We start from the raw sequence: 13,308 nt of genomic DNA, 5'->3' as shown, positions 1-13,308 counted from the left end.
TTCTAGCACCTCCAATCGCACCATAAACCAAGACAACCCTGTACTCACTAAACAGTTGATTTTAAAGCTGCCCAGTTTCAACAATTATTTCAAAAGGAAAATTGCTTTCTGGGAAGTCTTTCCTGCTACACAGGCCAACTGGAAGTGCAGTACTAGCAACACATTCCAGAATCCAGGGTGGGCCCAGCTCCTTTTTGGTGGGAACGTTGCCTCATCCAGCGAGAGGTACCCTGCTGCTGAGGCGCCTCGGAAACAGCTTTGACATTCCAGGAGGGGTTCATTTCAGCACCATTTTTGCATTAAAAAAAAAAAAAAATTTATTGTTTTAGGTGAAAACTTAGTTTCCCAATCAACAAACTGTACACAAATGATCCATGACATTGGTTGCAAACCCTATACTGTGTCAACACTCTCCCCATTTCTGCCCAGGGTTCCCCATTTCCTTTAGCCTGGTTTTCCTATCCTTTCCTGCCTTTGCGTCTTTACTTTTGGGCAAATGTCGCCCTTTTGGTTTTGTCTAATTGTTTGTTCTGCGGAGGACATTCTTTTCGGGTGTTATTGTTTATTTTACAGGCCGGTCTACTGCTTGGTTAGAAGGTAGTTTCCCGGAATGGTTGCAGTTCCAAGTCAGAGGGGTGTCTTAGTAGTCTCAGAGGTTCCTCCAGTCTCTATCAGGCAGGAAAGTCTGGCCTTTTTTTTTTTTTTAATAATTTTTATTGTGCTTTAAGTGAAAGTTTACAAATCAAGTCAGTCTCTCACACATAAACTTATATACACCTTACTACATACTCCCACTTACTTTCCCTCTAATGAGTCAGCCCGCTCCCTCCTTCCAGTCTCTCCTTTCGTGACCAGGCTGCTTTTTAATACATAAATCTGAGATTTAAAATGCCCAACTAGGCTACGTTTGCTTGTGGCTGCCTAAACTGCAATCTTGCTCTTGCAGAGGCGTTTTCCGCCAGATAAAAGGACTGTTCAGATGATGACATCTAGATGATTCTGAGATTTCGCCAAAAATGACTGAGAAAAAGGAGTACTTTACCAGAGGACTGGTTCTCAAAGAATCAAGTCACCTTTATAACATCAGTTTTCTAAGTCCACCACCGCCTCCGTGGAATGAAATATTCACAACACTTACAGATGCTGCTGCAATTGTCAGAACAGACTGTGCCACGGTGAGGGTGACAAGTGGTAACTGACAAGTACCCAGCATTTCAGAGAAGTTAAAAAGGTGATATGCCGGGAAACAAGAGATTTCAGCTGCACTCATCCTTGCATCTTTGGATTCCAGCACCACGCCAAGGAACATACAAGACACTGAGTGAATCTTCCTAGTGGGTTCTGAGCTCTTTTTCTTCCAGGGTCAGATCAGGAATGGTCTAATATGCAAGGCCTGGCGTTGGGAGTCAGGGATCAGAGGCCTCCTTTGTCGACTGCTAAAGGAACCCGGGAAGACCTTGTTTGGTAGCTTAGCTTCTGCTTCCCATTCTGCAGATTATGATCAAGATGACACATGTAAACTTGTCGATGCCAAATAAAGGCTAAGCAGTAAATGTATCGTTTGCGTATCTACTACAGAGGGGATTTTTAAAATCAGGAAGACACTTTGAAAAACGCAGGTCCAAGAGTTTAAAGTAAAAATATCCCACCTTCAGCTGTTTTGTTGCTTCTGTAGTGACATCAATAAACTACCTACTTATGTTTTCTTCCAAGTTGCTTAGAAAGTGTCCCTCTCTTCCTGAGAAATGTAGTCATTTACAGTGAGAGCTGTGACTCTGGAATTGCACATTAACCTGGAGACTCAAAAACAGGCAAGTGACGCCTTCTTCTCTGAAAAAACCCTACAGATCTTCCAAATATGGATTCCAAATATTTCCACAGTCTATAGTGACATTCTGTATAGAAAGACCTTTATTCTGTAAGCCAGTTAAATCTGGACACTACTTGCCTTCCCGCCGTTTTCTTTCATTTCATTAAGCACGTTAGATCGGCTGGTCATGCCTTATAATGATAAAGGGTCTGCCCTGGCTCCCAGCCAGCCCCTCTGCCTACGTGTGAGGGCTCATCCTCTGTGGAACTGCTATGGTTTTCTCCGGCGACAAACTACTTTTCATGATGGAAGACTAGCATTTTGATAGTTCAGGAACTACTGAAATAATTCTAAAAAGAATGTCTGATGTTAAAATGCTGTGACTGTGATCAATGATTTAAAGACACTAAATGGCTTCTCTGTATGTGGTTTTAAACGTGCCTGAGATGTGGCTCATTGTTGTTGTTAGGTGCCATTGAGTCAGTTCCAACTCATAGTGACCCTATGTACAACAGAACAAAACACTGCCAGGTCCTGCACCATCCTCACAATTGTTACTATGTTTGAGCCCACTGTTGCTGCCACTGCGTCAATCCATATCTTTGTGGGTCTTCCTCTTTTTCGCTGACCCTCTACTTTGCCAAGCATAATGTCCTTCTCCAGAGACTGTTCCCTCCTGATAACATGCCCAAAGTATGGGAGACGAAGTCTCGCCATCCTTGCTTCTAAGCAGCATTCTGGTTGTACTTCCTCCAAACAGATTTGTTCGTTTTTCTGGTAGTCCCTGGTATATCTGATATTCTTCCCAACACCCTAATTCAAATGCATTGATTCTTCTTCAGTCTTATTATTTGTCCAGCTGTTGCACGCATATGAGGCAACTGAAAACACCATGGCTTGGGTCAGGTGCACCTTAGTCCTCAGAGTGACATCTTTGCTTTTTAAAACTTTAATGAGTTCTTTTGCAGCAGATTTGCCCAATGTAATACATGTAATCTTATTTCTTGACTGCTTGTGGATCCAAGTAAAATGAAAATCCTTGACAACTTCAATATTTTCTGTTTATCATGATGTTGCTTATTGGTCCAGTTGTGAGGGTTTTTGATTCCGTTATGTTGAGGTGTGATCCATACTGAAGGCTGTGGTCTTTGATCTTCATCAGTAACTGCTCCAAGCCCTTTTCATTTGCAGAAAGTGACAGATTTATTGCAATCTTTCCACATAAGACATACAGAACATAGAGTGGATTGAAACACCCTTATCTCACATACCGCACACATAAAAGATATAACATATTGGGGATCCTTGCACAAATAAACTACCCTAGATCAGGGCTCCCTCAAGAATGCTTAGAATCATAAATTGGTGTTCAGGTGGCTTTGTTATAGTCTTTCAATCACATCCTTTCCACGTATGTGAGAGAAGAGAGAATCTTAGAGAAAAGGGGCTAATAGAAATAAACAGAGATGAGAAAACCTACCACCCACCCTAAGCCTCACTCTTTCTTTGCATAGCCCTTATTTTTCCTGCAGTTCCCAACTGCCTAACATGAGCAAGTTTTTACTTAAACTTGGGTTATTAAGTTAGTACCAGCACACAACTTCTAAAGTTAGTTTCTTATCAAAAATATCTCATGACAGAAAATAAATATTCTAAGCTCCAAGGAGACACTCCAAATTGGGTCATATGATGGGCAGGAAGAGAAAGCAGCAGGCAAAAGAGGGAGAGCCTGGCCTTCCTTCAGCCACAGAAGGAAACAAAGTTTCTCACAAACACTTACAGTCTAACCACTAGGATGAAGGGTTCTCTGCAGTAAAAGTGGGGCTGCACCTCAGTGGGCTTCACTGAGAAGTGCCCTGTGCACACAGGCCGACAGCTCTGTTTCCGTGCTTTGTCTAACTTAACAGCACAGAGCCTGAACTCCACTGTAATTTTAGCCAGTACCTCCACTGCCCCAACTCACACAAAGGTACATTGAGAAAAAGGGTAATGTAGATGGGAAACCACAGAACACCCATTGTGAAGCTCTGGAGGAATTCTGTGGATCTCCTCCTTACCATCCGCCCACAGGACATTAGCTCGTTTTGACCTGCTGGCTGCTAGAGGCCTCTTTTTTCTTCTCTTGGCTGCTGCTTCTCCTTCTGGCCCTAGGTTCTCCCACAGCTTGCCAAGGGGAAGAATGGTTTCTCCAAACTCTGGCTTTGTACTGGTACCACTGATGCATAAACTTTATAAACCACCAGCTTTTGGCTATTAGTTCTAATTCTGACCTATTGTCAGAGGCAATGGTTACAGTTAAAAAAGAAGAGCCAGGACAGAAGTGCTTCACCAGCCATTTTACTCTTCTTTAATTCCACTGTCTTTGGGCACACAACTTATTTGTTATTGGAGAAATTATGACAGCAAGGCTGATAGCACTGATTCATAACACATTCTTTGAATCACACACAGTAAAATCCTGGAGTAACTGGGTCACCTGCTACCACAGAGCTGTCCTATTTGCTGTGTAAGAGAAATGCTGGTGGGTGGGAGTGAAGGAGTGGTGGGGAACACAGGCGGCATCTGCAGTCAAACAAACTTACAAGTATGTCTAAAAATGAGGAACTTGGTGAAAAGGCTAGAATTTACCTAAGGATGATTATTTCCAGAAATTACTGAATTTGGAACCTGAGGTTGAGACTTATATAATAAATCAACCTCAAATAAGCCTTGGGAAAAATGGCAACCATAGATGGTAACAGGGTTTCAGTGCTTCAGAACATAAATTGTCAAAATCAGCCTACACATCTGATGTGACTCAAGGAGAAACAAAAACCTTATTTGAAAATAACAAGTCTACAGCAAAAACTAAAAATGAAAGTTTGAGCCCCTTTCCATCTTTCCATTTTGCTCTGGTGCCTTCTTTCCTCACAGTAGCTCCTGAAATGGTCCAGAATTCAACTAATACAGGATTATTAGGTTGATATTCAAGATATAGTTTAAGATGAAGAGTCCTGTTTGGTTTAAACCACTTCATGTAACCTCTTGGTGATGGTAGTCCTGAGAATCCGTAGTGTTGGTAAAATCTACCTGTGACCAAGGGTCACACTGCTGGTGCTAGCACAGCAACTTCTTGGCCCATCATCTTTCCTTGTTTCTGGCCCTCAAATCTGGCAGTTTTTGCACCGAGGGACTCAGTCCACCATGATGAAGTATGTTCAAAACCATTTTCTGCAGACACCTGCCTTTCAGTGCCCAATTCTGCATGTGGCCAGAAAAACTTGGAAGGAAGCTGCAAAAAGCCCAGCCAGGAATCTTGAATTGTTAGATGTGGACACAGGAAAATCACCTTTGTCCTCCCCAGATTTTATTAGAGTCAAAGGAGAAAAATCCATGAGATTCCAACCGTAAATACGCTAAATATAAAATTGGTGGAATGCTAATTGGTCCATAAAGGGCTGCACAAGATAATCTGTGGCGAAGTAGAAAACAAGCCCGAAGGTGATAGAGATTGGAAGCGCTGGCAATGCTTTCTTGAAAATGGCGAGGAGCAATAATGTAAGGCACAAACCCTGTGGAGAAGAAAGGAAAAGACACAATCTCACATGTAATTGTGAAAGTAATAAATGGGCAAAGTAACTCAATCACAAGTCTTGGTTTTAATTGACTGAATACCATCCTTTGGGATAAATTTCAGAACAAACGTTTTCATTAAATCTGTAACAAGAGCCATTAAAAACAAATGTAGCTTCCTGATAAAAGGGAAACACACCATTTATTTTCCTTTGCGACAGAGGTCACTATGCATATGGTTGATACCTCACCCCCTAGCTGTAGGCAAGAAATAGAGTCTGAAAATAAGTAAAAATATTTTTGGAAAAAAAAAAGTAATAAAACATTTAGTTGGCCTCTGTGGTTTTGGTTTGGCTAACTGAAATCCCAGAGTGGGGAGCATTCTTTACGCTGTGTGGGGCCCAACAAATACGTGCTCATAGAACAAACTGGTATCAAAAGCTTGCTTATGAAGACTATATATATACTGCTTTCCTGCAAACCCTGAGCCTCTGTAATGTAGTTTACTTTCTACCCTAGTTACTGAGACACTGACTAGAAAATCTGGGGACTGAGCCTGTTTCAGTTTATCAAGAAGAAGCAATTGTCTTCTTAAAAGACACAAGACCCAATAAAATAATTTCAAATCCAGAAAGCTAACCTCAAAAGGGAAATAAAATACACGCAAATTTCAACTAGTTATATATCATGACAAATTACAAATGTAACTACAAAATAAATGCATAATTAAAGGCTCTTCCATCCCTCATCTAACTTTATCACATACTCTATGTCACTCAGATATGTTAATTACATTTTTAGTAAAAATAGCAATGAAAAATCTTTTATGAATTACTGACTGCAATGAGAAATGTTTTATGAATTACCGACTTCAATCACGGTTTTGAAAGCCTCAGGGTCCATGTTGTGGCACTAGAAGCAAGATCTCTACAGGATCACACATCGCGTTAGTGTTTCTCACCTACTACCTGCCGCCCAAAGTAACACTGGATGCTACAGGTTGTATCATTAAACATAAAATCACCAAACCCTCAGTAACTAAGACCAGGGCCTAAGTAAAGATCTGCTTACCCCTTAAAACTGCTCTCTAGCAGAGCTATTTTTGTAAGTATCTAGGCTGTTGGGCTTGATAGTTGGGCTCGACCCAGTAGTTCCTAATCAGAGGCACTTACGGGAATTTCCTGGGGAACTTTGAAAACATACACAACGGAAACATAAATAAGACTACCTCAGGGTGGGGCTCATAGTTTTAGAAGTTCCCAGGTGATTCTAAAGCGTCGCCAGAGTGGAGAGCTAGTCAGGTGAGGTCCAATTATCCGAGTTGTTAAAAAGCTCCCCAGGTGACTAGAACACCCAGCCCACCTGGGCCTAAAACAGGACTGCCTTAAAGGGACAGAGTAATCAGAGTTTTGAGAGTAGGATTCTGACACATTTCTATTCCTGTATACTCACAATTTGGGTGGATACTCACAATTAATATGGCTACAAAACAGGCTATGGTTGTGTTCCAGTCTCCGCTGGCTGTTGCTGAGGCTTTACCAACCAGAACACTGTAGAAAATGAAATCTCCCAGTCCAAGTTTTACTCCCCCTAAAGAGGAAAGATTAAAAATATTAAAAAAAGTTGTCAATCTTTCCTATGATTTCACAATTTAAAAAGACGACTGCCCTACTCCCCCTTGCAATGACTGAGAAGTCAGTAAATGGTATCATACAAAACCAGGCTTTAGTGGGTTTCTTTTCACTTGGTCTCTGTCTTTTACAAATAGAAATGAGTTGGGATCCTGGTAGTCTAACAGTGGATATTGCTGTTACACATCAATGGTAATCACAACAATTATTTGTCACCTATTGAATGCCTACTTTATACCTGGCACTTGTGCTATAAAATCTTACAGGATCCCCTAAGAGATACATATCATTTTCCTTTTTAAAAAACAGATAAAACTGATATGAGGTATAATTAACTTGTAAAATTCTCCCATTGTAAGTGTGCAATTCATTAATTGTAGTACATTTACGGAGCTGTGCGACCATCATCACAATTCGATCACCTCAATAAGATTATTTACAGTTACTCCCCATCCCCAGCCTAGGCAACCACTGATCTGCTTTCAGTCTAAATTTGCCTTTTCTAAGCATTTCATATTACTGCACTCATATGATATGACGTCTTTTACATCTGTCTGGCTTCTTTCACTTAACATACTGTTTCTGAGGTTAATTCATGATATTGCCTGTATCTGTAATTTAATCCCTTTTACTGATGAACAGTTTCCATTTATGGATATACCACATTTTATTTATCCACTTATTAGTTAATGGCTATTTGGACTGTTTTCGGGTTTTGGCTACTGTAAATAACACAGCTACAATCACTCATGTAGACGGTGTTCATTTCCCTTGAGTAGATTCCTAGAAGTGGAATCGCTGGGTTGTATGGTTAAGTTTAGCTTTAGCTTTTTAAGAAACTGTCAAACTATTTTCCATAGTGATGTTACCAGTTTACATTTTCATCAGCAGTTCATGAGAGTTCCAGTTTTCACATCCTAACCAACATTTGCTATTGTCAGTCTTTTTTTTTAATATAACCATTCCCGTGGGTGTGTAGTCGTATCTCATTTCCCTAATGAAGCTAAGCATCTTCTCACATGCTTATTAGCCATTGTACTTCTTCTTTGGTGAAACGTCTAGTCAAATCTTTTGTCCATTTTTAAATTGGGTTGTTTACCTTATTACTGAGCTGTAAGAGTTTTATTTCCTAAATACAAGTCCTTTAACATGACTCGCAATATGATTTGCAAATATTTTCTCTTGGTCTGTCACTTCTTTCCCTTTTCCTAATAACTTTTAAAGTAAAAAAGGTTTTAATTTTGATGAGGTTCAATTTATTAATTTTTTTCTTTTACGAATCATGCTTTCAGAGCTATGTCTAAGAATTCTCTGCCCAATCCAAGGTTATGAATTTTTTTCTATGTTTCCTTCTAGAAGTTTTGTAGGTTTCCACTTACATTTAGGTCTATGGCCATTTTGAGCTCATTTTTGATGGTGTGTATGGGGTTAGGTAGAGATCTTAGTTTATGCTTTTGTATATGAGATATCCAACTGTCTACGCATGAAGCACTGGTGGGTCAGTGACAGAATCCTCACCTTCCATGCAGGAGACTAGGGTTTGATTCCTGGCCGATACACATCTCGTGTGTGGCCACCACTCATCTCTCAGTGAAGGCTTGTGTGTTATGATGCTGAAGGGTTCAATGGAGCTTCCAGAGTAAAACTAGGAAGGCCTAACAATCTACTTCTGAAAATCAGCCAATGAAAACCCTACGGACCATAATGGTCTAATCTGCAACCTATCATGAGGATGGCACAGGACCGGGCAGTTTTATCATGTGTGGGGTTGCCATAACACAGGGGCTGGCTCAATGGCAGTTAACAACAAAAAACTGTCTGAGCACCATGTGTTGAAAGGATTACCTTTTCCCTGCTGAGTTATCTTCGTACTGTTGTAAAAATATCAATTGACCATTTTATTTCTGGACTCTTCTGTTCTACTGATCTATATACTTATCTTTACAACAATATTACACTAGGATGGTTATTAAAAAAAAAAAAAAACAGATAATAGCAGGTGCTGTTGAAAATGTAGAGAAATCAGAACCTCCATACACTGCTAGTGGGAATGTAAAATGGCACAACCACTTTGGAAAACCGTCTGGCAGCTCCTCAAACAGTTCAACATAGTTACCATAACCCCACTGAAAAAACCCATTGCTGTTGAGTCAATTCCGACTCATAGTGGCCCTGTAAGACATAGTACAACGGCCTCATAGGGTTTCCAAGGAGTGGCTGGTAGATTCAAACTGCCAACCTTTCAGTTAGTAGCCAAATACTTAACCACTGTGCCACCAGGGCCCCAGAGTTACCAAATGACCTAACAATTCTACTCCTAGGTGTATACCAGAGAATGGAAAACATTTGTTCACACAAAAACTTGTATGTGAATGTTCCTGAGTAACATTATTCGTAATAGCCAAAATATGTAAACAACCAAGATGTCCATCAACTGACGAGTGAACAAGTTAAATGTGGAATATCCGTACAATGGAATGTTATCTGGCAATGAGAAGAAATGCAACACTAATACATGCTACAACATGGACAGACCTTTAAAACATGACGCAAAGTGGAAGAAGCCGGACACAAAAGACCATACATTGTATGGTTCTGTTTATATACAATGTCTAGAATAGGCAAATCAATTCAATACAGACAGAAAGTAGATTAGTGGATGTCTATGGCTCAGGGATTTAGAGGTACTGCAGGTGACAGATAAGGGGTACAGGGTTTCTTTTTGGGGTAATAAAAATGCTCCAAAATTGACTGTGGTGATGGTTGCACAATTCTGTGAATACACTAAAGCCACCACTTTACATGAATGAACTGTATGATGTGAATTCTATTTCAACAAAGCTGTTAAAGAACAAAATAACGTACTGAATCAAGCTTAAAATCATGGCCTAAGATTTTTACTTTTGTTTAAATATTAGTAATATCATGGTAAATGCTAGAGTTATACTTTACATCATTCACTGTAATAGAGAGAAAGATATATTTTATTAGCAAAATCAAAACAGAGTAGGGAAGTAGACAAATAAGCATTTAGTTTTTTCTTTAGACAGTTAACAAGTTTCATTTACCTATAACCAGAACAGGCTGGATCAGCACATAAAAACTAAGAAAAATCATGTTGCTTGGGAATTTGTTTTCTTTAAACAGCTCCTTCTGGTTTATTCAATCAAAATATGCCACAGCCTAAGAACTAAGGTTATAGCAGTGGAAAGTGCTTAAGTCAGAACTAATGACTTAATAATAGTCTATTGTTGTCTTAATGCTGAAACTTGCTGCCAGTACTTCACTGCTAATGGTAGTCTAGACCTTCCACTGACTTTTTTTTTGCCAGTTCTGAAGAATAACTTTGGGCAATTGTGGCGTTCTTTAATATTAAGAGGGGCATCTGCTGATTCATCATGCATGAGACCTGGTAAAGACAATAAATGATGAAAAATATTTGCTTTAATTGTAAGATTTCTCTGAAGGACTTCTAGCGGCATAAAATGTACCTAAGTATAATAACATAATCACACAATAAAATATTTCCTATTATCTTTTTGATAAATAGAAACATTAAAAACAAATTAAAATTTATTATGTTGCCTTTCTATGACTTCCTCCACTTGAAGAAACTAGCAAAATCTACCTCCTTCCCTGTTCTTTGAGGTTACAGAAAGAGTCTCCTAGTCAAATTTCCACTCCTGGAGACAAGAGGCTAATTTGACTACTCTAATAAACTCTTAAGTCTACATTAGCACACTTCAGACGAGTCTGTACTTGGCATGCTGTCTTTTCGGAAGTTCATTTTAAAATCTGCGGCAGATCAACTGCCTTCACGGTGAATAAAAATGCTTTACATTCATAGTTTAAAAATTGCTAAGTTTTCTGATTAAATGTTGATTCTTAAATGGTTGTTTTGAAAAACATATGGGCCTTTTAGAAACCAAATTTTGGGTGTAAAATGCAACTTTTTTAAGTAATCGTAAGTCTGGTTTAGAACATTAAAGCGATCAGAGATGGTTACGTGTGAGCTGCTAAGAAGATGAAGGAATGTCAATTATAAGTTTACATCAGCCCAGATAAGGAAAATATTGAAGTTAGGATGATATTTGGGGTTTCCTTAAAAAAAAAAAAAAAGCTGGCAGTGAGGAGGACACAGAAGAGACAATCAGGAGAAACAAACAAACAAAAAAAAAACCCACTGCCATGGAGTCAATTCCAACTCATTGTGACCCTATAGGACAGAGTAGAAATGCCCCATAGGGTTTCCAAGGAGTGGCTGGTGGATTCAAGCCGCTGACCTTTTGGTTAGCAACCAAACACTTAACTACTGCACCACCATGGGTCCTAATCAGGAGAAGGGGTCTACAAATTGAAAAAGACAGTCAGGAAAGAATCATGCTGCTGTGACGCTCACCAGCTTTATTCTTTCTTTCTTTTACTCCAGGCACCTTTGAGAATAGCGGAGAGGAACAGAAGAGGCAACCTAGCTATGATAGTAACCTTTGTGGACAGAGAACATGTTAGATAAGGATGAGCTGTAAGAAGTGTTCTGCTCAAGCCGAAGGATAAAGTCTGGGGTCATAATATACAGCGATCAGTGATTATGGAAGCTAAGGAATCTAAGTGCTTGTTTCTTTAAAAACTATTAATATTCTTGCTGTAATGTTTTAATCAAGAGTTTCATTTATATGGGAAAAGAGTAAGGATAAGTTAGTTGGAAAATGCGCGAACCTCTTACTCAATAAACCACATCTCTCAAACTAACTGAAGAGATGGCTGAGCCCTGGCCACAGGGTTCTACTGGCTGGTAATGTTCCTAAGGGGCCTATCAAGTAACAACACATCTTAGACACTGAGGAAATACCTGAATTTCTGCCCATATCCCAAACCTCTCTGATTTTCTTTAGATGATATGGTGCTTACCAACAAAGGGAATGACAATTATAAAAGGCCGACATGTAAATCTACAGATTTCTGTACAGCAAGAAATGAAATAGATTAAACTTTTTACACAAATATATTGCAGCCATGAAGCCTTAACAGAATAAAAACTTTCAAAAAACTCTTTCACTTAAAAAAAAAACAGAGAGCAGGCTTACAAAGGGTCAATTTAAAAAATGTGAGCAGTAGTATTAGGCCCATCAACAAACTTAATTATGAGAAAAACACCAACTACTACAATGGAATATCCCATCTAAATATACTGTTATTTAAAAATAGACTGCAACACTCTCAATCCACTTAATACCTGGAGAGGTTAATAATAAGCTATCTGAAGAAACTCTGGACTACTCAATGTAAAGAAATGTACATACTTTCCTCCGGATCCTCACTAGGTTGGATGCTGCTGGGGAGTTCCTGTGCAGCAGCTCGTGATTCAGGTGTGGACCGATGAGGCCCCAGTTGGCTATCCCTCTGAGCCTCCCATTCTTCACTGAAGCCTCCATCATCATTTGCTGCGACAGAGTTTTGTGCGACGTTTTCTGTGCCTTCAAGAGAAAACAGAGATTACAGCCCTAATATTTAGAAGTGCTGAGCAAATAATCTGAGACTATATGAAGAAGAACGGGGCATCAGGACTGCGGGAAGACTATTTAACAACTTGTGTTATGCAGATGACACAACCTTGCTGGGTGAAAGCAAAGAAGACTTGAGGCACTTACTGATGAAGATCAAAGACCACAGCCTTCAGTATGGATTGCACCTTAACATAAAGAAAACAAAAATCTCACAACTAGACCAATAAGCCATATCATGATAAATGGAGAAAAGACTGAAGCTGTCAAGGATTTCATTTTACCTGAATCCACAATCAACATCCGTGGATGTAGCATTCAAGAAATCAAAAGATGTGCTGCCTTGGGCAAATCTGCTACAAAAGATCTCTTTAAAGTGTTAAAAAGCAAAGATGTGACTACTAAGGTGCACCTGACCCAAGCCATGGTGTTTCCAATTACCTTGTATGTATGCAAAAGCTGGACAATGAATAAGGAAGACCGCAGAACTGACACCTGTGAGTTGTGGTGTTGACAAACAATACTGAATATACCAAGGATTGCCAAAAAGAATCAACAGATCTGTCTTGGAAGAAGTACAGCCAGAATGTTCCTTAGAAGCAAGCATGACAAGACTTTGTCTCATATACTTTGGCTGTGTTATCAGGAGGGACTGGTCCCTGGAGGAGGACATCACGCTTGATAAAGTAGGGGGTCATCGAAAAGAGGAAGCCCTTCAACGAGATGGACTGACACAATGGCTGCAACAATGGGCTCAAGCATAACAACGATTCTGAGGATGGTGCAGGACTGGGCAGTGTTTCATTCTGTTGTA

At 39.7% G+C, this 13,308-nt stretch overlaps 1 protein-coding gene across 5 annotated transcripts in view; it reads right to left on the bottom strand.

The window, feature by feature from the left end:
* Window positions 1-291: 291 nt before the first annotated feature.
* Window positions 292-13,308, bottom strand: part of PSEN1 (presenilin 1) — a 72,350-nt gene continuing 59,333 nt past the window's right edge. For all 5 annotated transcript variants that reach the window (XM_049897864.1, XM_049897868.1, XM_049897865.1 and 2 more), the window contains exons 9-11: window positions 12,294-12,467; window positions 6,834-6,952; window positions 292-5,361 (exon numbers count right to left, since the gene is read on the bottom strand). In XM_049897864.1, coding sequence (XP_049753821.1) covers window positions 5,206-5,361; window positions 6,834-6,952; window positions 12,294-12,467 — 449 coding nt within the window. In that variant the 3' untranslated portion in view covers window positions 292-5,205. The remainder of the gene's footprint in view (window positions 5,362-6,833; window positions 6,953-12,293; window positions 12,468-13,308) is intronic.

The sequence above is a fragment of the Elephas maximus genome, chromosome 10 (genome assembly GCF_024166365.1).
Source record: "Elephas maximus indicus isolate mEleMax1 chromosome 10, mEleMax1 primary haplotype, whole genome shotgun sequence".
NCBI classification, from domain to species: Eukaryota; Metazoa; Chordata; class Mammalia; order Proboscidea; family Elephantidae; genus Elephas; species Elephas maximus.
Note: the sequence above shows the minus strand (reverse complement) of the source record. Positions and strands in the feature narration are given on the sequence as shown.